The sequence below is a fragment of the Blennius ocellaris genome (genome assembly GCF_963422515.1).
Source record: "Blennius ocellaris genome assembly, chromosome: 5".
Classification (NCBI taxonomy): domain Eukaryota; kingdom Metazoa; phylum Chordata; class Actinopteri; order Blenniiformes; family Blenniidae; genus Blennius; species Blennius ocellaris.
The window spans coordinates 30,733,432-30,756,036 of record NC_137654.1 but is presented as its reverse complement, the minus strand read 5'-3'; the positions used below and the strand labels follow the sequence as shown (position 1 = coordinate 30,756,036).

The 22,605-nt window shown below is 45.7% G+C and overlaps 4 protein-coding genes across 4 annotated transcripts in view; 2 read left to right on the top strand and 2 right to left on the bottom strand.

Annotated features, from left to right (window-relative positions):
• Positions 1–2,797, bottom strand: part of atp6ap1a (ATPase H+ transporting accessory protein 1a) — a 9,955-nt gene extending 7,158 nt beyond the window's left edge. The window contains exons 1-3 of the mRNA XM_080497510.1: positions 2,665–2,797; positions 1,623–1,749; positions 703–777 (exon numbers count right to left, since the gene is read on the bottom strand). Of these exons, the coding sequence (XP_080353636.1) occupies positions 703–777; positions 1,623–1,749; positions 2,665–2,792 (330 nt within the window). The 5' untranslated portion in view covers positions 2,793–2,797. The remainder of the gene's footprint in view (positions 1–702; positions 778–1,622; positions 1,750–2,664) is intronic.
• Positions 2,798–5,934: 3,137 nt separating this feature from the next.
• tafazzin (tafazzin, phospholipid-lysophospholipid transacylase) lies at positions 5,935–11,065 on the bottom strand. Its single transcript, XM_080497520.1, has 11 exons — positions 11,052–11,065; positions 9,694–9,836; positions 9,346–9,474; positions 9,195–9,240; positions 9,020–9,105; positions 8,718–8,798; positions 7,492–7,533; positions 7,316–7,378; positions 6,975–7,027; positions 6,232–6,309; positions 5,935–6,120 (listed from the first exon to the last, which is right to left on the bottom strand). The coding sequence occupies exons 2-11, from the start codon at positions 9,800–9,802 to the stop codon at positions 6,019–6,021; spliced, it is 789 nt and encodes a 262-aa protein (XP_080353646.1). The 5' UTR covers positions 9,803–9,836; positions 11,052–11,065; the 3' UTR covers positions 5,935–6,018.
• Positions 11,066–16,762: 5,697 nt separating this feature from the next.
• On the top strand, positions 16,763–18,553 carry LOC308130111 (uncharacterized protein). The gene is made up of 2 exons (XM_080496307.1): positions 16,763–16,944; positions 17,478–18,553. Exons 1-2 carry the CDS (start codon positions 16,773–16,775, stop codon positions 18,521–18,523), a joined length of 1,218 nt encoding a protein of 405 aa, XP_080352433.1. The 5' UTR covers positions 16,763–16,772; the 3' UTR covers positions 18,524–18,553.
• A 638-nt stretch (positions 18,554–19,191) lies between these two features.
• Positions 19,192–21,904, top strand: LOC308130593 (uncharacterized protein; the record flags this gene model as incomplete). The annotated part of the gene is made up of 3 exons (XM_080496996.1): positions 19,192–19,363; positions 20,294–20,566; positions 20,660–21,904. 3 exons carry the CDS (start codon positions 19,192–19,194, stop codon positions 21,895–21,897), a joined length of 1,683 nt encoding a protein of 560 aa, XP_080353122.1. The 3' UTR covers positions 21,898–21,904.
• Between the last annotated feature and the right edge of the window lie 701 nt (positions 21,905–22,605).

The window sequence follows — 22,605 nt, the reverse complement described above, 5'->3', positions numbered from 1 at the left end:
TCATTTTATTATTTATTTCATTCATTTAAAACGACGCAACAGCAGCGTTTCATATGAAAAGGAGCAGAAAGAAGTCAAACTTATAACGTCTGCCCCTTATCAACACTAAATCATTTACAGTTCCAGTTCGTTTGAGCCGTCACATGCAGCGTCTTTTTCCAAGACATCAAACACAAAATAAATAAATAACTCAACTTTATTTATAAAGCTTTAAGCAGCCGTAGCAGAGACAAAGTGCTGTACATTGAAATAAAAATATAAGAGGCAAAATAAAAACATTAAAACAATAAAAAAAAGTTAAAGCAATAAAAACAATCAGATGGTAAAACAATAAACAAAACATAAAAAGTTAAAACAATAAAAAAAAACAAAGGCACTAAAACCAGAGCAGAGTCTCACGCTGAGGTAAAAGCCAAAGAATAAAAATGGGTTTTAAGAGGAGTTTTATAAATAAGGTTGATCTGCGGCTCCGCAGTGTCGTATTTCTGTAACGTTGACAATTTAACACGTTTCTTAAACACACCAATGGACTCAGAAGCTTAGAATCTGTTTTTGCAATTTGTTTGGTAAACTTTCCAGATGAGCTTTAAACAGGGTTTTTGTAGAAGGTTCTACTCCACTAAAACTTTACATTTCAGTGTTTTTTAGTCGTCTAAATAAAGGATGAGTATGGTCTCTGTAGCCACTTCCACTAGATCTCACCTCCAGGTTGGGGAAGACGCTGTCCTGCTTGTTCCCGAACGCTCCTCCGTACATGGTGAAGTCCTCCACGCTCAGCTGCAGCACAGCACAGGGGTCAACCAACACACACAGGGGTCAACCAACACACACACATTAGAGCAGGGGCATCAATCTGATTTCAGTTGAGGGGCCACATCAACCTAACCTGACCTCTGGAGGCCCAACAAGTCAAACACAACATATTAAACTGCAGAGATTTCCTTCTTTTGATCCTTTTGTAACAGCAAGGATTCACCATTCTATTGTGAAATTTACATATTAAAGTCAATCAGATATTATATTTGCAAAAAAAAACAAAAAACCCTCAGTCACCTGTATCTGGATATCGTATTTTTTATTCAGGATTAAAACAATTTGTCATCATCTGGAAATTGTTTTGACTTTACGTGTCTAAAGTATCACTTCACATAAGTTGGACTTGTTGTTTTATTGTGAAAGGTGTTGCATCATGTGACCTCCACAGGTGCATTAATGTCGGGGGTCAAATTCTGACCAAGGGCGGCTTTGAATGTCATTTTTTTTTTTCCAATCTAGTGTTTTTAGATCCGAATCTGTCAGTTTTCATATTTATACTTTAAAAATTTTTTTTTAAAAAGGCGGCCGGATTAGATCCTCTGGGGGGCCGGTTCTGGCCCCCGGGCCTCATGTTTGACACCCTTGCACTAAAAGCATAAATATCTCAGAATTGAAAGATTAAATGAAACTAAAGGGGAAAAAAAACAATCAGCAAGTTCACAGTGAGCGAGAAATTAAACAGGAAAAACAATAACGGAGAAAAATGGCCAGATTTGATTCAGTAAGAAAACACAGAATTCAGTGGTTTTGTGTTTTGGGTGAAACGGAGACATGAACGTCTGTTCGGCTGTTCGGCTGTTCGGCACCTTGTCCTGGAGGAACAGCAACACGTTTCTTGGTCCAGCCTCCAGAGCGTTCTCCAGGTAGGAGGAGAGCTGCTGCTGCTCCACGATGTGACCCGCTGTGGGGGGGGACTGTGGGGGTCCGGAGGTCCTGGAGGGGGGGTTCACATCTCATCAGCTTTATAGATCAATTCAACAATATTTATTACATTTTAAGGCTTTTTTCCCCCGTTGCTCACAATTTTCTCCTTCTTCATATGGATCCTTACATTGAGCATGTTGATACACATGATATAATCCACATTGATTAAATATACTAATATATAAAACAAATGTACATTAATAATCCTCCCTATGAATAGGTTGTTTCAAACCAGATAATAGACATATGTATATACATACATATATGTGTATGCGGATTATATATATATAAATATATGTATACATGTATATAATCCGCCATTGAATCCAGATATTGATCTGTATATAAATGCATACATATATTGAAAATTCAGATATGCACAAGGATTAATATATACTGATAATGTGCACGTTAGTCCGGATTATATATATATATATATATAACATAATATAATATATAATATATATTATTTAAACAGTCCAATATTATATATTGGACTGTGTTTAAATGTATATTGAGGATTCAGATTAAGACCGTATGAATTAATATATAATCCAGATATTAGACTGTATATAAACGGAAATGTATGTTGATAATCAGCCTATAATCCAGACATTAGTCGGCTCCCGTCCGTCCAGCCTCAGTAAACAGGTGGGAATCCACCTGACGTCCTCCGCCGTCAGATTCTCATCGATATTCTCACGTTCCGCTTTCCGGTTTCACCAACAGGAACATTAAATTAACACATTTAACACTGCGGGTTTTATTTTCAGCCACTAAATCCCCGTTAGCCCGTTAACCGCGCTCTCCATCCCGCTGACCGTCAGAGGACCACCGCCTCCACCCCCTCCCCCCCCCCCACCCACCCCGGGCCGCCAGCTCCCCCGTCAGCCCGCCTCGGAGGCCCGGCAGGCCGCCACTCACCCTCCGCTGCTCCACAGGATCAGCGGCACCTGCTCGTCGCTCCGCACCGGGAGTGAGGCGCTCAGCAGGCCGAGGAGCAGGGCCAGCGAGGCGGGGACGCTCCGCTGCAGAGTCCGGGGCGACGCCATCTTCACCGTCTCTGACAGGACGGGCGGTGACGTCACGACGCGCGAGGGATGAAGACGACGCTCGCAGGTGACGTCACCAATATATATATGCGCCATATATTGAACAATTAAATAATGATTTGGAGGAAGAAATGCCTAAAAAAAACCCAGATATTGTCACGTAAAGGGTTAATTCTACTTAAAAAGTTTTAATATATTTATTTCTAAATAAATATTTTGCATATATTTTACTTTTTTACAATTTATCATTTCACTTATGAAATCATTTTTAGTATATAGTCTTGCATATTCTGGTAAATGTTTTTATTTTGCATTAAAACGATGTAGTTTCAATAATATATGTATTTTCCCATCAGTGTTGTAACTATTCCTCATCAGTTGTCGTCAAATATTTTTCAAACCTTCTTTCTGTTTAGCAAGAAACGTAAATTTGACATTTATTTATTGCTAATGTGTTTTTTGAGACACATTTTGGGGAAACTTTCCTTGGAAAAATAGAAAAACTTCTTGCTTCATCTGTGGTTAAGACCAGAAAGAATCAGGCCCCATTTTCACTACGTTTTGAATGAAAATACATAATTTTTGCATTTTCTTTTCAGAAAACTTTCATGTTTACACAGCAGCATTTTGAAAACGATGCTCTTTTGCATGGCAACGGCAGAAGTGATGCAGCTAGCGTGTCGGTCCACTAGGTGGTGCTGCTGTTAATTGTAGTAATGAAACTACACACATAGCAGAGAACAATGAGCTCGAAACATTAATGGTAAACACGGATGTTCTCGTGGACCGACGACCAAGTTGGATTGTCATTAAAGTGACTGTCAAAATAAAACTACAAACTCCAGGAGATTAAGGACTGCGAGTCATGACATCATCGCGAGGACTAGGACCAGAGTTTCTGCCGTCTCCATGGAGACGCAGCCCGAGTATCTCCAGAAACTCTGTGAAAAACACAGAGAAACTCCAGAGTTTCTGGAGATACTCGGGCTCCGTCTCCATGGAGACGGCAGTGTTGTTTTCCCTTGATTGAAGACCTTTCCAGGTCTGGATCGGCTCATCAGGCTCCGGGGGAAAACAGGAAGAACAACGTTTTGAAAAACTCACACTCTTTATTGGCATTCACATAAAACAGGAAGGAGCGGCAGTCACAGTAAGGCCACGTGGTCAAACAGGTCCGCCTCCTGCTTCGAAAAGCCTCGGATCTCCGAGACAGAATAAGGTGAAGGAGACGCATCAACAGCAGTGACTGACGAGAGACGAAACCCCAGTGGACGAGGGACACGCCGGGACAAAGTGTGAAAGTCCGCTATGGAATATTTTCAGTGAAAATGAGTTCTGGCGGAGAGAAATGCCCAGGATTCATCCACGGCACGCGTCAGTCTTGTGATACCAGTTGGTACCACCAGGTGGTGCAGTGACTCACTTTCTTCCTCAGTCGGTCCGAGAGCAGAAACAAGAACCGAAAGAAATTTGTACCTAAATTCTCTTAGATACAATCATCCAGTATTGTCATAAAAGAGCAGCAATAATATTGTTCCTCTATTCAGTCAAATTTCTTGCAACTTATAAAGTTCAGTTGCTCGCTGCTGCCACCTTGAGAAAAGTAGTGGGATTACCTCAAAGTTACAGATTATACTTTTATAGGGTACAAAAAGAAAAGCTATCAGGGGTTATCAAATTTGCAAAATTAATTCAGTTCAATTTAAAAAGGCAGTTTATAATATTTCTAAAGAAAATGAATCAAGTTGTAGTAAAAACACAGAAGCGTACAAGCCAAGGATCCTCGCTGCAGCCTGGTCCGTCAGACGACACCCGGCGGCGGAGAGTCGAACATCAGAGAAAACGATTCCGACGCAAAGACAAAGCTTCAGCCAGCGAGTCAATGCTGCAGCCCAGCGTGTAAAACGAGTTGCACTGAAGTCTTACGTAACGTTCATCGCTTGAATGAGACATTAAAGTCGTAATCCTTGAGATTTCAAGGAGCTCAAATTGCTGCGATCAAAGAAAACACGGGAACAAAAAATGGTTTTGGCACGAGATTGTTAACGTTGACGACGTTAACGAAAATTTTGACGTATGCATCTTTGCATTTGGCAAATGGATGTATTATTCCTCGTCGGTGCAGGTCACCTGATTAATGCCGTTTGTTTAGAATATGATCAGATATGAAATATTCTTCAAGCACAGGAAATAGTAAACAAGCGACAACAGACACGTCAATTTTGAGTTAATCTGTACTGCAGGTGTTAAAATGTATAAAACTCTGATTCATGGGGATTTTTTTGGGCAACTCTTTCCGCTGCACGGGACGGGACGGGACGGGGTGGGACGGGAGGGGACGGGACGGGACGGGACGGGGCTGGGCGGGGACGGGACGGGACGGGAGGGGACAGGACGGGATGGGAGGGGACGGGACGGGGTGGGACGGGACGGGACGGGGCTGGGCGGGATGGGAGGGGACGGGACGGTTCAGGTTCTCCTGTGACACAAGATGGTTTCCAAAAGAACGGTACCAAAGGTGCTACGATTATTTTTTTTGTCACCCTAGTAAGGACGAGCCGAACGCGGCCGTCTGCTGATTGGTCAGTGATTTACGTCACAATCGACACTCCCGCAATATATATGTATGTATGTATATATGTATATGTATGTATATGTAATGACGTCACATTCCTGCGCCGTTCACAACCCGCCTACATTGTAACCTCTCTGCGGTGGGTTCTGCCGTGTCCCGTGTAGGACGGCGGAGACGCTGCTGAAGCCTTGAGGGACTACCACTTCCTGTCTGGATGGTTGAGCGGGGACACGCGGTCCCGCTGAGCGTCGGGACCGTCCGTCTCCCCCGTCACCTGATTCCTGAAACACTGGTAGATGTTGGACCTCTGAAACTCTGGTCAGAGTCTTCCTGGAGTTTCAGCTTCCTGTCGGCTCTCCAGCAGGAAGCTGGGGGGACGAGGTCCGGTCCCCCCCCCACCCCCCCCACAGCACCGAGGGTCCCGAGGAGTCAAGACGACATGACGTCTGTTCTGCACATCAGCTGAACGACACGAGACCTTCCACTGCATCGGACGAGGTCCAGGATGAGGATGAGGTATTGAGGTCCAGGATGGTGATGAGGTATTGAGGCCCAGGATGGTGATGAGGTATTGAGGTCCAGGATGAGGAGGATCTACCCTCGGGGGGGGGGTCCTGGAGGAGTGTGGGTGGTCCGGACCGGCTCGGGGGTTCAGGATCTGGTCTGTACCTGTCCATGCAGAGCTTCAGCCTGAGCCTTCAGACTCCGGAACTCCCCCTGGATGAAGTCCGTCAACGTCTTCCTCATCTCCACCTGCGGGAGAGCGTCAACGGAGCGACTCGTCAACACACAACGGAGAGATCCGCTGATTCGTCGCTTCATCCGGCGGCTCGTCGGAGGACTCGCTAAACCGCCACCGCTCACCTGGCTCTTGTTCTCCGCTCGCAGCGACTCCAGCAGATCTCTGACGCTGAAGGGTTTCCCCACCAGGACCGTGATCCTCTGAGGGACAAAACCCAGTGAGAGCAGCACAGAGCAGTAGAGAGCAGCACAGAGCAGTAGAGAGCAGTACAGAGCAGTAGAGAGCAACACAGAGCAGTAGAGAGCAGCACAGAGCAGTAGAGAACAGCACAGAGCAGTAGAGAAGTAGAGAACAGCACAGAGCAGTAGAGAGCAGTAGAGAGCAGCACAGAGCAGTAGAGAAGTAGAGAGCAGCACAGGGCAGTAGAGAGCAGTAGAGAGCAGCACAGAGCAGTAGAGAGCAGTAGAGAACAGCACAGAGCAGTAGAGAAGTAGAGAGCAGCACAGGGCAGTAGAGAGCAGTAGAGAGCAGCACAGAGCAGTAGAGAGCAACACAGAGCAGTAGAGAGCGGCAGAGAGCAGTAGAGAGTGGCACAGGGCAGTAGAGAGCAGCACAGGGCAGTAGAGAGCAGTAGAGAGCAGCACAGAGCAGTAGAGAGCAGCACAGAGCAGTAGAGAGCAGTAGAGAGCAGCACAGAGCAGTAGAGAGCAGCACAGAGCAGTAGAGAGCGGCAGAGAGCAGTAGAGAGTGGCACAGGGCAGTAGAGAGCAGCACAGGGCAGTAGAGAGCAGTAGAGAGCAGCACAGAGCAACAGAGAGCAGTAGAGAGCGGCACCAACAGCGTCTCATGGCTGTTCTGGTTCTACCTTTCCGGCCCGCGGGACGTAGGGCTTGGCGTTAGGCAGGACGTCACTCAGACCTGGAGCAGAGGTCAGAGGTCAGAGGTCAAAGGTCAAGAAGCGTCACGTTTCCTCCTGGGATATTAAAACACCCGGAAAGTCGACTTGGTAGAAAATGTGAGGCTTTTAAGAAAATTAAATATTTCAGATTTAATTAAAAAATCACAACCATGTTTCGTATTCTGTCATTGAGAATATTCAATATTTTAATGGTTGAACACTGTGTGTGTGTGTGTGTGTGTGTGTGTGTGTGTGTGTGTGTGTGTGTGTGTGTGTGTGTGTGTGTGTGTGTGTGTGTGTGTACCGACCTACGTGCCACAGAGGCAGTATCACAGGGTTCAGGGAACATTCTGCTATGAGCCGACCGACACCTTCCAACACAAAGCAGAGTGGTCACACACACACACACACACACACACACGCACGCACGCACACACACATGTACACACACACACACACACACGCACACACACACACGCCTCACCCCATTTCAAACGTATGAACTCCTCAGTCATGTTCACTTTGCCTGTTAAAAGAAGAATAAAAAAAGGATTTACTAAAAAGGATTTTTGACACAAGACGTTTTTTGTTGTTGTTGTTTTTTTTTAAAGACATTTTTCCTGAAGAGTCTCTGCTGGTGTGTCCCTGGTGATTTTATACCACGGCGGCCCGGAAGAGTCGGCTGGAAGCAAAAGTAGAACACGAACGTAAAAATCTGCTGAATCCTTCTGAACAAAGTGAATATTTACGTCTTCCTCCACACCAACACATCCCGCCTCTGGCTGGAGCGTCTTTAAACGTCCCTGTTCCCCGTCAGGAGACGTCCGTTTACACAGCAGGCGTTTCAAGTGGGGAAAAAAAAAAAAAAAAAACTTCCGTGGGGCTACTGGCACCCATTTCCACAATAATAGCGTTTAGACTCACTGAAAACACATCTTGTTGAAAACCCTGCAACGTGGAGAGATTCTGGAAACGCGTACCGAGTCTCCCTTAAATTGTTTTCTAATCAATTCTAAAAATTTATTACGAAAAAAAACCCAAACTCAAACTTGGACTGTTTTCATACCAAAACTAGCGAGAACAGGCGAGATTCTGACTGGTACAGATGTTAAGCGAGTCGATTGGCCACAGGAACTGTCAGTCATGGTGATGGAGTAGCGATTAGCATAGCGATAGCGTAGCGATAGCATAGCGATTAGCATAGCAATAGCATAGTGACAGCATAGCGATGGAGGGTGGAGTGTCTCCAAGCATCCAGTGCGCAGAGCAATGGAGGTTTGAACTGAATCACATGGTTCAACGTTTATCCTGGACCCGTTCGCGGCTAGCCGTAGCGGCTAAGGTTACGAGAGGCGGTTTACGACATCAGCCTCCCGTGTCGACGCCAATCAAAACCCGTTTTGTGGTGCGCCCCCTTGTGGGCCGTTGTGGTTTGAACAAAGAGCCCAAAAGGAAAAAAAAAAAACTGATCTGCTTTCAAAGTCCAGATTTTTCAGTTTCCGCTGAGGTCCAACGCCAAGAATCAGGTTTTTAACAAGGAAAACGGGGGGGGGGGGGGGGGGGGGGGGTTTCCCCACGATGACTCCTTTAAACAACAAATTGGAAAGCGATGCATCCCTCCAGGACCAGGACAAGGGGTCTACAGCCTTTAGGAGCTGTGACATTTCGACTTGTTTCCACAGTGAGGACCAAGAGACGCAGAGGTCTTACCTTCCGGGAAGATGTGCACCCACTCCCCTCTGTTCAGCTTCTCCAGAATGAAGTCCATCCCCTTCTGATAAACGCCGTCGCCTGAAACAAAAAGTAAGGAAGTCAGTAAAATGTATTTATAAAGCACTTTTCACAGATAAAAATCACAAAGTGCTGTACAGGAGAAAAGGTTAAAAACAAACAATATAAAATGTATATACATGTGTAAAATTGAAGTGACACTCGTGAAAAACCCATCAACCAAAAGCTGCTAAATAAACATGTTTTCAGATCCTTTTTAAACGAGATAGCAGAGGGCCCACCTCTGCAGACGGGGACACACTTCCCCCGGCTGAAGAACCTGGAGTGCAGCTCTCTGGTGAAGCAGATGTCCGACGCCGCCGGAGTCCTGATCCAGAATCACCACGTTAACCAGACAACGGCCGTCAGCGGGGGAGGGGAGGGGCGGGGGGACACACACCGACGGACCAAACTCACCAGCGCATCTTGTTGAAGGTCCACACCTGCCCGAGCCTCAGCACACCTGGAGGGGGCGGGCGGCAAAGAAGGTCAAAGGTCACAACCGTGGACGCCAGGGTTGCCAGATTTGACTCAGGTGGGGGGGGGGGGGGGGGGGGGGGCTCCTTACCCCAGATATGCGGGTCGTCCATGCAGGACTGGTGATTGGACAGCGTGATGAGGGGCGTGTCCGAGGGCCGCTGGTCAATGAGGTTCAGTAGCACCTCCTGGTTGTGGACCGTCAGGCCGTTCATGTACTCTGAGGGGGAAAAACCAGCAGAACGTTGGTTTTCCTCTGCAGCTGGAGGGGCGAACGGCCCGGAGCAGGAGAAGTCCCCCCCCCCCCGAGAGAAGAATTTCCCGAACCCAGTGGGTTTTTAGTACGACGGTGTAATTCCACCACATTGCCACTAGGAGGTTTTCAAGAAAGAAAGAGATTTGCACAGGAGATTGTAAAAAGATGAATGTGTGAACTCACTGGTCCAGAAGTAGGAGTAGGAGCCCACCATGCCCATGATCAGCGAGCTGGAGATCCTCCAGGCCAGAGCAGGGCATTGTGGGAACGGCCACTTGACCTCCAGGGGCATCGTGGCGCTCCAGTCTACACCCACACCCACAGAACTGACACAACACGAGCAATTATATTTTTTTTCAACATTTTTGAGTCAAGGCTAACTTTTTTCTTTGGAAAACTCTGGAGTCACACCACCACCACCTGAAAATGTTAAAATGTGAAACTCTGTAGCCTCTATTAACAATATAAAGTCTTTCTCATCAAAGTTTTAACAACAGGAATCCAGTAAATCCAGAAATAAAGGACTTTTTTTAATAGTGCCTCCGTCAGTGTGAAACCTGGACCTGATGGATGAAGAGCTGAGATCCTGGTTCACATTCTTCCTTTTCAAAAACTTCTCCATCACTGTCACTGACACAGTACTTTGATACAAGATGGTAGCAGGAGGTGGAGATGAACCACACTGACGTCTGTCACTTTACATTTCACCGGCAAAGTTCTGTGCTGCCCTCTAGTGGTGAAGAGTATTTATACACGATTACTCTGCAACACACTGTCGCTGTGAGAGCAAAGGTTTTTTTAGAAAAAAATTTGAAATTGGATCATTTCCGGCTCACCTGACGATCTGGAGGAAACACCAGTGGTTGAAAAACACTGGTTTAGTTTATCTCAATCAAAATCAAGCGGATGCGAGGATCCGTTCAACGCTGCTTGCAGCTTTATTTTGAATTAACTTTTCATAAATATTTGCTTAGCTCATTATTTACAAGCGTTTTCGAGGTTTTTATGGCGATGTGATTGGAGCTTTTATTTTGAATTCAGTTAGCGGACGTCGCGCACTGCGGTCATTGACAAGCGGCCGTGCGCTTCACTTGACCTCAGTTATAAAAACACACATCATGATAGACAACCATAAACACACACAACATTATGATAAACAACTATAAACACACACAACACGATAAATAACCATAAAGACACACAACATGATCAGAAACGACCATAAACACACACAACGTGAGGATTTAGCGTCGCTCGCTTCCAGTTCAGAGACAAACTGAGCTGCGAGAGACTCTTTAAATCCAACATAGTGTAAAAGAGTCAGACTTTGTGAATTAAAAAGGGACCAGAAGGTGAATAGTTTGATGTTTGAGCTGCACTATCAGCCATTCACATCCTGTTCGCCGTTAAAACTGCACGACCGACGGCCTCCTTCCATTTAAATACACGAATCCGCCCCGCGAGGCTTGTTGAAACACTTTTACGTGACTTACTACCCGCACAATGTGGAAACAATCACAAAATTCAAAGATTTATCCCACCTTTCTCCTTCTGATTGCCAACAACCCCGGACGTGAAAGTCGCGCAATGCATCCTGGGTAATGTAGTCTTCATCAACGCGTCTCCCGAAACGTTAATATCTCATAATTTAGGGGCTGTTATAGCGCGTCCTCGTTTTTACAACCGTATAATCAGAGGACGAAACTCCGTAAACGAAGAAAATTGTTCACGTTTCTGTGATTAAAGTAAGATTTCAGTCCCTGTGAGAAATGTGGCTTTATGGGTAATGTATGCTGAAAGTAGGACAAAGGTCAAAGGGCAAACCTGAGGCTCTGGATTAACCCCACCTACACTAAATACACTAAACCCCTGCCTTTAGGATATATAGCAATTACATAAATTACAATACACATAAAATAAAACATATTATAAAAGTTAATGTTCTCAATTAAGTCCAAATCAATTGTTGCTATTTCAATACAAGCAGCAAATTAATCCCCATTAAATTAGATGTTTATTTAATGAAAAATACTTAATTTCAACAAAAGTGTTTATAACGTCAAAGGGAATAATTATATTTAAATACAATAATAAAAAAAAAATCATATAACTGTAATCTGTATTTGGAATATATTCCATAACTACTTGTTAAATAAATTAAGAAAAACTATAAACGTAGGCACGTGCATCTTTAATTCAATGTTTTGGACCAGATTAAAAGTATCAGATGAATAAATAAAAAAAAAAAAAACAAGGTAAATAAGAGAACTGGTCTCGTTAGTGCCTGTAACGCTCCACGTCTCTGGATTAATTCTTGATAAATGCTTCAGAATGTTATTGCCTTTATTACCTCTGGCACCGTCATGTTCCCAATACATCCCCATAATGTAATATCCCCATAATGTATTTATATTTAATATGTCCCATACAGCTGAGCACCACGAGTTTGTTCAGGTTAAAATCTCTCCCATGGTTCTGCAGCTCTTTTTACTCATACTGAGAAGAAAACTATCGTTCCAAATAAACCTGTTGTCGAACTGGACGACGTGTATTTGATGAACGTCATCAGTTTCCAGCCACACTTCAGACATGTCCTCCATAAAAGGTGTCAAACATTCAGCAGGAACGTGTTTCATGTCAGCCAAAGGTTGATTTTTCTCCCTTATGTAGAGTAAAAAGAGTGAAAAGCGAGATTACGACTCATTCATGCTCAGTAAATAAAACAAACACTGAATAACAAATCCCATTGGATTCAACTCAACCTTTAATTTCCACTTCTTCAAATGTGACATCTGCTCATACAAGATCTTTTAACATATTTTACAAAATATGTCAGGTGGTAAAGTTTGGCTTTAAAAGCAACAGGCAAAATTTTAATAAAAAATCAATTCCAAGTTGGACAGGAAGTCGATGCAGAGCGACGAGAGGCTCCGTACTTATCGTTTAATGTTGGTGGACGAGAGGCCGGGGAGATTTTCTACAGACGCGACGCCAGAGGCTTCGTTTGCATGAAATCGTTTCAAGAAAAAAAAAATAAAATAAATAAATCCACCGTTTTTGAGTTCTGCGTTCACACGACAACGTTTTGAAAACGACGTTCGTTAACAAGGCAACGGCAGAAACAGTGAAAACGAAGCGTCGTTTTCACGCCGCCTATGCAGCAACGCAGCGTTTTCAAAAAGTTCCATCTTGTGATCTGTTTTTTTTTTTTTTTTTTTTTGTTAAAGTTGCATTTTCACTGGCCGACGGAGGTTTTTTCCGTTTTCACTTGAAATCGTTGCAAACGAGTTAAAAATAAAAGCCGTTTCTCCACCGGAGGACGATCGAATTAAAAACACTGAATCCAATGAACGAGAATGAAAATGATGCTTCCTCGTTCACACAGGTGAGGATTTTCAACGGGACGTCTTCAAACCACTTTGTCACAAAGTTGAAAACAAACTTCTGTCTCTCCGCTTTCACTCCTGTGAGACGCTACGTCATTTGCGTGTCGTACGCGTGTGACGTTTCACCCGTGTGAAGTTTCAGGTGATGCAACAAGATGCCGTGCCGACTGAAGCTCTTGCCGCACGTTCCGCAGGAGTACGGCTTCTCACCCGTGTGGGTCCTCATGTGGCGCACCAGGGTGCAGTGGAGACTGAAGCTTTTGCCACACATCTCGCAGGAGTACGGCTTCTCACCCGTGTGAGTCCGCATGTGCACCAACAGAGTGCTGTGCTGGCTGAAGCTTTTGCCGCACATCTCGCAGGAGTACGGCTTCTCACCCGTGTGGGTCCTCATGTGCACCAGCAGGTTGAAGTGGGACGTGTTGCTCTTCCCGCACAGCTCGCAGGAATACGGCTTCTCACCCAGGTGGGTCTTCATGTGGCACATCATGATGCTGTGCACGCCGAACGTTTTCCCGCAGACCTCGCAGGAGTACGGCTTCTCAGCCGTGTGGGTCCTCATGTGGACCGACAGCGTGCTGTGCTGCCGGAAACTCTTGCCGCACGTCTGGCAGCAGTACGGCTTCTCACCCGTGTGGGTCCTCATGTGCACCAGCAGGCTGTCCTGCCGACTGAACTTTTTGCCGCAGACCTCGCAGGCGTACGGCTTCTCACCCGTGTGGGTCCTGAGGTGGCGCATCAACTGGCACTGCTTGCGGAAACCCTCGCCGCACGTCTCGCAGGAGAGCGGCTTGAGGCCGTCGGACGCGGGGGAGCCGCGCTCGCCGTCGCCGTGACGACCCGCGTCGGCGGCCGGCCCGGGGCCGCGGCCCCGCCTGGCGGGGGCGGGGCTTAGGCCGGCGGCGGGGTCGCGGGCGGCGAACGGCTCGCCGTCCGGCGAAGGCACCGCGGCGAAGGCGTCCGGGAGACGCCCCCTCCCCCTCCCCCGGCCGCCGCCGAGCCCCGGCGGCCCGACGGCCTCCTCTTCCTCTTTGATGTACGACGGCTCAGGTTCCTCTTCTTCCTCTTTGATCTGCGGCGACGCCGCCGCCGCTTCTTCTTCTTCTTCCCACGCCGCCGCGCCGAAGCTCGCCTCCGGCTCGTCCGCGCCGACGTGTTGCCGCGAGACATCTGGGGCGTCGCACATCTGGCCTGCAGGTCAGAGACCAGATGAAAACGTGGTTCTGTTTGCTAAATACACATAAAAGGCTCCGTCCATCTAAAGTTCATGTTGAAGCAACAATGATTCCAAAAACTGCGGCGATTGTCCAGAAACAACGACAATAACTAGAAGTTCTCCCTCCGTCGGAGCTTCAATCACCACCTGGACTAAATTACATTGATACTTATATTATATCATATATTTCATATGGCATATTGCATGTACATATACATATATTTATACATGTGCAAGTACACTATTACTATTGGTATTATTATTATTATTATTATTACTGATATACATATATATTGTTATTGTTATATTATTGCTACCACTATTAGTAGTACTATACACGAGTATTATACACTATTGCACACTGTTATTATCTGTATTATTGTTATTATTATTATATAATACCTACTTCTAATGGCTCTGCCACTGCACCTTACTATTTATTTATTTATCTTGCTTTTATCTCCTGCTTATTTCTAAGGGCCCATGTTCCATTCTGTGTTTTACTTTATGTCTTATACCCAGATATTTTAATTTTTTAATTTTCTTACTTTTATTACTATTCTATTGTATTTTATAATAATCGTATGTACCAGATTGCTGCAACAAGACAATTTCCCTTTGGGGATGAATAAAGTAACTATCTATCTATCTAGAAAAACAAACATCATAATAATAATAATAATAATAATAATAATAATAATAATAATAATAATAATAATAATACATAATAAATACATAATGCATAATAAAGGATAGTAATATTTGCGCCTTGTCACTAGAGCAGGCACACGAATAAGTGGGGCGGTTGCAGCTCAGGCGGATGGTTGCAGGTTCAACTCCCCATATCCCCACGCCGAAGTGTCCTTGAGCAAGACACTCACTCCCACACATATATATATATATATATATATATATATATATATATATATATATATATATATACATCTTTTTTTTCCACTGTTCATCACATTCACACACCAACAGACTCCAGTCCATGTATTGGGCGTCCAGAGTTTTGCTCAAAGGCACATCGACGTGTGGACACGGAGAGATGGGGGAATAGAACCTGCAACCTTCCAGTGGGCCCGCCTGGGATCACAGGTTTGGAGTCCCACGGCTGACCCTTGACCCTTGACCCCTATTTCTCCATACCTGCGTTGTTGTTGTTGTCCTCGATCTGAGGTTTGCAGCTGATTTGAAGCAGTTTTCGCTGCCGGTCGATCTCCTCCTCGTACTGGACGATAGTTTGTTCGAACACGGAGAAGATTTCTCCCGCGGCGGCGGCGAGTCGCTCGTTAATAAAGTCTCTCAGAGCCTGAACGGAACTCATTGCTGCCGCAGGAGGTTGAAATATTCCCTCGATGAAACACAAAAGTACAACCGAGTCCACAAAAAAAAAGCTCCAAAGCTTCTTCTTCGCTCTCTTTTCCTCGAGGGTCACAAACAACGTACAGCGTCATGCTGACACCTGCTGGACGCGAGAGGGAACTGCAACTGCAGGCCATCGACCAGTAGAGATAGATTTGATCTTTTCTTTTGAGTTCTGTTACAAAATGTGCAACCTGAACAAGAAAATGAAAATGCAGTTTGGATGATGCGTTAATCATTTTATTTATGAGTCAGGTGATGCAGCCAGAACTTTAAAATGAAAAAAAGTTTTTCTGCTAATGCATTTTAATTTTGAAATTTGATGTCTCATGAAATGAGTTGTGGTCTCCATTTGCTGGAGTGTCTTTTGGAAATTAAAACGTCATTTTCTTTTTTATTTTAATTAAGTCACAGAATAAGCAGCCTTGTATAAGAAAATGAAAAGGCAGTTTGGATGATTGATTATTAATTCTATTTATGAGTCAAAAATTCAGTTTTAATCTGAAAATTAAAAAGTATTTCGGTTTATACATTTCAAATAGATTTCTGAGCCACTATTCCAGTTGAGACTGATGACCTGCAGTTCCTCCTGTGTCAGTTCCATTGAGACGAGCAATTCGCTCTCATCTGTCGCCGCGAAGCACCTTGGAATATATTATCACTCCTGTACCACTAAAGTTTCTCCACCAGAATCCTGGTTTAAACCCTCAGTTCCATAAAGGTGTGACTATTGCCCAGGGAATAAAGCAACACACCAAAACAAGACCATCGTCACTCATTTCCACTCATTCCAGTACAGTGGGAGGTAAGAAGAGTGGAGGGGGGGAGAAAAGACTGTTTTCACTGGAATATCAATCAGGCATCCCGACCAACACAGTAAAAAAAAAACACACATAATGGGAAAACAACTGGCCTTTGTCATCTATACCAAGAATCAGAGAAAGTAGAACATGTATGGTTAACTGTAGAAATTATGTGAGTGAAAGAATGAATATGATGGAGGGATTGAGGAGAGAATGAGTTAACGTGATACGAGGGAGGAAGAGAAAGATTATGTTTGTAATAGTTTCCTTAAAAACAACTGGTTTATTAGGGAAAACAGTGGCGGTAAAGGATGTAGTTCGCTGGAGCCAGCAGGTGGCGGCAGTGAGAGTGTATGGATGTAAACTGCCGTTAAACCTCACAGAAGAACAAGTCATCGAACTTCCGGTTGTTACGACGAAGAAGAAGAAAACTTCCGGTTGTGCTGTCGAGTCTCGCAGAGGAAATCTATTCAACCTCCTGCAGCAATAATGAGTTCCGTTCAGGCTCTGAGAGACTTTATTAACGAGAGACTAACCGCCGCTGCGGGAGAAATCTTCACCGTGTTTCAACAAACTATCGTCCAGTACGAGGAGGAGATCGACCGGCAACACAAAATGCTGCAAATCAGATGGGAACCTCAGATCATAATAAACAAAGACGGTATGCAAATTGTTGTTGTTGTTGTTGTTGTTGTGTGAACAAACGCAGGTGTTCGCTGTGCTGATCCGACCATTGTGTCCAGTTCCACCGGTGTTTCGGATTAACCGGTTTCCCTGTTAACTGGTGCCCTACGTCCTTTAGCGTCCGGTACCCGCCGATATTAAACTGAGACTAGCTAAAAGGTTCAGCCCTTCGAAACTTCTTTGTAAATACGGTTTAACGACGTTCGACCGAACAGTTCCGGATTCCTGTCGGTTTTTTTTTTTAAAACGTCTGCAGTTACGAGCGATGCTAAAGGGAAGTTGGTCACCAGTTAACAGGGAAGCCAGTTAATCCGAAACACCGTCACGGTTGCAGCTCGTCCAGTGAACGGAAAGTGGAGCTGTTCACGCGGTCGCTATGGTTACAGAATCTTTCTATTGGATGTTATCGTGTTTGCCACAATACCGATGGGCGGTTTCCTCATGGGGGGGCGGGGGGGTGAAGGACTCTGAGCTTCTAACCCCTTTTCTTGTGTCCTTTTGACCGATCAGAACTCCCACAGGAACACGTCCGCGAGGGGAGGCGGCCCTCCGACCAAGAGGCGGCTCTCATTCCGGATCAGTTGGAGCCGGTGCGGCCCCGGGTTCAGGTGCGATGGGGGGCGACAGAGACTCCACATATCAAAGAGGAGCAGGAGGAACCAGAGTTTTCTCAGATCCACCAGGAGACGAAGGACGTCTGCACGTCTCAGGGGGCGGAGCTTCCGGCGCTGAAGCTGGAACCCGACACGCTGATGGTGACTTCTGCCGAGCCGGGCCGCTGCGGGGCACCACCAGAACCGGACGCCGAGCTCGGCATTCTGGAGGGTGGCGAGCACGTCGAGTTGGGATCCACTGGACGTGACGAGCTGGAGCCCCACAGGACTGATGTCAGTGGGGACATGGAGGACGCCGCCGCCGCCGCCATTTCACAGACGTTCTTCCAGAATCAGAATCGTCTTTCTCGCGACGAGAACTATGGAGCGCGTCTTTCCCTGCCCGGCGGTCAAACTAACGCGAAGCAGTACACTTGTGAAATATGTGGCAAGACCTCCAGTCGAAAGAATAATTTGTTGGTGCACATGAGGATTCACACGGGTGAGAAGCCGTATTATTGCCAGACGTGCGGTAAAAGCTTCAAATATCAGCATTACTTCCTGATCCACATGCGGAATCACACGGGTGAGACGCCGTTCACCTGCAACGGCTGCGGCAAGAAGTTCACCAGCTCCTCGTCGCTCATCAAGCACCGACGGATCCACTCGGACAAGAAGCACCACTGCGCGACGTGCGGGGAGAGTTTCGGCCAGAAGGCCTACTTGTTGACCCACATGAAGCTCCACGCGGGTGAGAAGCCGCACTCCTGTGCAACGTGTGGTAAGGGCTTCACCCGACGGAGTAACTTGTCGGCCCACCTCAGGACGGCTCACACTGGCGACCTGCCGTGTTACTGTGCCGTTTGTGGGCGGGGCTTCAGCTCTCAGTCCAGTTTGCTGGCGCACGTCAGGCTTCACGCCGGTGAGAAGCCGTATTCTTGCGAAACGTCGTTTGCGATATAGTTTGTTGCGGCACACGAACATTTTTGGTTCCTGCCCTTTGAAAACATGGTGAAAATGTCATTTTGTGAAGTGTTTTGATTGACACTTAAAATGTACCGTGTCACTGGTTTTGTTTTATCGATTGGTTTGAATAAAGTGCAGTTGAATTTACAGGAGAGGTTGCCTTTCTGATATGATCATGGAAATATTTCTGGACTTTGAGTCACAGCTATTTTAAAGCCGTTTGTCTTGTCTTGGGGCTTCCACAGGAGCAAGCTTTAAAAAAAAAAAAAATCAAATTTTAACAGAAATAACGTGCAGAACTTGACTTGTTTCACATTTTGTTGAGTTTTCTTGCTTAAATGCCGTCATCACGTGACAAAGTTTTTATTCTCCAACTCAAAATCCGAGCGAGAGAAGAAGAAGTCGATTTAGAAAAATATAATCATGATTTAAAGCAATAGTTTTGTTTTGTTTTGTTTTGCTTTGTGGCTCTTGCGGTATAAGAGAATCGCCTGCAGTTCCCTCTTGTGTCCAGCAGGTGTCAGTATGACGCTGAACGTTGTTTTTGATCCTCCAGAAAAGCGGAAGAAGAAGAAGAAGCAGCGATGGAGGCTGTTTGAGCTTGTTGGTCCCTCGGATGTGTTTTCGTGTCTCATAGATGGAATATTTCATTTCCTGCAGCAACAATGACTTCCGTTCAGGCTCTGAGAGACTTTATTAACGAGAGACTAACCGCCGCTGCGGGAGAAATATTCTCCGTGTTTCAACAAGCGATCGTCCAGTACGAGGAGGAGATCGACCGGCAACGAAAACTGCTTGAAATCATCTGTGCGCCTCAAATCGGGTTCCACAGAACAGGTACGGGAGCGTGTGGATGAATGAATGAACACATGAATGCGTCTCGTGGAGGATCGTTTCATTCCTCTTGAGGCTCGCGCACAGAAATGAGGCTGCAGTTCTGCTTCAGCGTGAAACAACGGGAGTGACTGTAAAGCGGGAACTTTAATGTTCCGCGATGGATTAAATAAAAGTCCTTCTTTAAGGAACCACCGTCAACATTCATTGGCGCGCTTGTCTTCACTGTTTACGCCTTGTTTACGTGCGAAATCCTCACCAGACTACAACATATCCCGTCATGCAACTGCGACTACGGCGAGCGCAAAGGGACAGAAAGCAAAGCCACACAAGGCGTTTATCAAACACGGTGATCACAGAGAAGTTAAAGAAATACTGATAAAACTTTGCTTTAGAAATATGTTCATAAACGAAATTGAAGATAAGAACAGCATAAAAGTAGAATGGATAAGGTAATACATTTATTGAGATACATTTAATAAAGTAAAGTAAAGTAAAATCTGTTGTTTATTTGAAAGCCTGTGCAAATAAGAATGTTTTAAGTCCTGATTTAAAGGAAGTGACAGAACATCTGGATCACAGAGGATATGATGACTTTGCTGTTTTCAAAGAGAAGAATGGGATTTATTGACACTCCGTCTGCGCCAACATGCTGATGTGACTGTGGTGTGTTCAGCTTTCACGATGCGTATTTATAATAGACATGAGGGTAAATATTTAACGGTGAGTTCAAGTGTCGCTGAAATAGAACAAGTCTGAACCAAACTCAAAACTGGTAAACGTTTCGGAATTCACAAAAGCCAACGATGCATCCACAACGTTTTCTCGTTCATTGCTTGAACCCCACAACTTTCTTCAAATGAACAGACTCTTGCTTTGCAAATATTTCTATTTTAAATTCAGCCTGTGACTTTTGTCTCGTGTCCCCTCCAGAGAGTCCACAGCGACTCGCTGGCCGGCAGAAGACGAGCTCCAGCCTGCAGCAGGAGGAACGTGAAGCTCCGCCCATTAAAGAGGAGGATGGTGGTGAACGTGACGGTTCCCACGACTCCGTGAGACACTGGACCCGCCAGCGACTCACTGCCGCCGCTGTGGAAATATTCACCCTGTTTCAACCGACCGTCTCTCGCTTCGAGGACGAGATCGACCGTCAGCGCAGACTTCTGGAGATCGTCTGGCTCCCTCACATCAAGCTGCACAGAGCAGGTAGGGAAACGTCTCAACATGTGGAATCAGACTCGTGGAGGAAGTCAAATGTCTAAACCAGAAAAACTGACCTTCTGTCTGTCGTCCCAGCAGACGTCCCTGAGAAGGAGCAGTTCGTTCACCCGGAGACGAGCCCCGGTCTGGAGCAGGGACGTCCAGTCCCTCCGCGGGTGAAGGAGGAGCGGGAGGAGTCGGAGCGCTGGCAGGTTCAGGAAGAGCGGGAGGGAAGGTGCGTTGGTGTGGAGGTTGAGCGGCGTGTCGTGAAGCTGGAAACTCAAAGCCTCCTGGTGACTCTTGAAGAGGAGCCGGCTTCCTCCGCGGAACCAGAACCGGATCCCGAGGAGCACCGGAACCCAGAGGGACCGGGGAGTCGCTGCACGCTTCGGGAAGCTAGAAGTGAGTCTGAGCGGCGAGTCGCCGCCGTCGATGTCACACCGAGAGCTGTCGGCCAGGGTTTGAGGACTCACGCAGGTGAGAAGCAATACACTTGTGGAACGTGTGGGAAGAGTTTCAGTTACCGCTGTCATTTCTCGCGTCACGTGAGAATCCACACGGGTGAGACGCCGTACTCTTGCGAGACGTGCGGCGAAAGGTTCAATGTGCAGAGCACATTGGTGATCCACATGAGGACCCACACGGGTGAGAAGCCGTATTCTTGTGGGACGTGTGGGAAGCGCTTCGGCGTCCACAGCTCTGTGCTGCGTCACATGAGGACTCACACGGGTGAGAAGCCGTATTCTTGTAAGACCTGTGGGAAGTGTTACTCTGCACACAGTAGTTTATTGGTCCACATGAGGACACACACGGGTGAGAAGCCATATTCTTGTGAAATCTGTGGCAAATGTTTCATGCGACACAATGTTTTGATGTATCACATGACAACTCACACAGGTGAGAAGCCACATTTATGTACAACGTGTGGTAAACGCTTTGGCATACACAGCTCTTTGTTACTCCACATGCGAAATCACACAGGTGAGAAGCCACATTCTTGTGAGACGTGTGGCGAAAGTTTCAATGAACACAGAACTTTATTGGTCCACATGAGGACACACACAGGTGAGAAGCCATATTCGTGTGTAACCTGCGGGAGAAGTTTCAGTGTGCGCAGCAATTTGATGCGTCACATGAGAACCCACACAGGTGAGAAGCCGTATTCTTGCAAGACCTGTGGCAAAAGTTTCTCTGTACAACATGGTTTATTGGTCCACGTGAGAACTCACACAGGTGAGAAGCCGTATTCTTGCAAGGCCTGTGGCAAAAGTTTCTCTGTAAAGCGTAGTTTATCGGTCCACATGAAAACCCACGCAGATGAGAAGCCGTATTCTTAAGTCAACAGAGTTAGGGGCAGGGTTTGTGCGTTTAATGTAACAACAGTTGTATCAGTGTAATAACTGTAAATAATGTATATTTAGCACAAACTCGGATTTTGTCTGTGAATCTTTGTAAAACATGTGATTTTAAGTTCAGTTTTTTTTATTTGAAAAAATAAAGGTTCGTCCAACGGCTGTCAAGTTGTTCTTTTGGCCTCATTGGATTTCATGGCAGCTCGCGGTGCACGTGGGGAGATTTCTTTTCACTTAGTCTGTAAACGAAAGGTATTCAAATATCCGTTTGAAAACTTAAAAAAAAAAAAATCACTTGATTAAAAAACTTTAAAACTAAGTTATTCTATCGGTGAATGTGAGGAATCTCCCCAAACAAATGCTGTTTCGCCTCCGTGAGCCAGAAGCTGTGGGTGAAGAGAAGTTCTTGCACGATTCCGGTGGAGCTGAAGAAGCGAGATCGACAAGAAATGCAGAGCTGCTGCTCATCGGGATATTTTAACATTTAAATCATTTCGAATCATTTCACAAATCCAGAATCATCACATCACCCATGCTGATAGAGAACAGAATATCCAGGAGCCTATAGCCAAGGATTCATCTCATTAGCCTTTATTTATTCAGGAGAAACACGTGTGTCCTGGTAGAAGTACATACAATTAATTTATAGATAGATAGATAAATATTTTAATGATCTCCAAGAGAAATTCACAC

Bases quoted from the DNA above. Each gene is read 5' to 3' on its own strand.
- tafazzin (XM_080497520.1), bottom strand. From the start codon at position 9,802: ATGCCCCTGGAGGTCAAGTGGCCGTTCCCACAATGCCCTGCTCTGGCC. The intron at 9,241-9,345 runs GTAAGGAGCCCC...CGCCCCCTCCAG, and splicing joins GGACGACCCGCATATCTGGG to GTGTGCTGAGGCTCGGGCAG. The intron at 7,379-7,491 runs GTGAGGCGTGTG...TTGTGTTGGAAG, and splicing joins GTTCATACGTTTGAAATGGG to GTGTCGGTCGGCTCATAGCA.
- LOC308130111 (XM_080496307.1), top strand. From the start codon at position 16,773: ATGAGTTCCGTTCAGGCTCTGAGAGACTTTATTAACGAGAGACTAACC. The intron at 16,945-17,477 runs GTATGCAAATTG...TTGACCGATCAG, and splicing joins GATCATAATAAACAAAGACG to AACTCCCACAGGAACACGTC.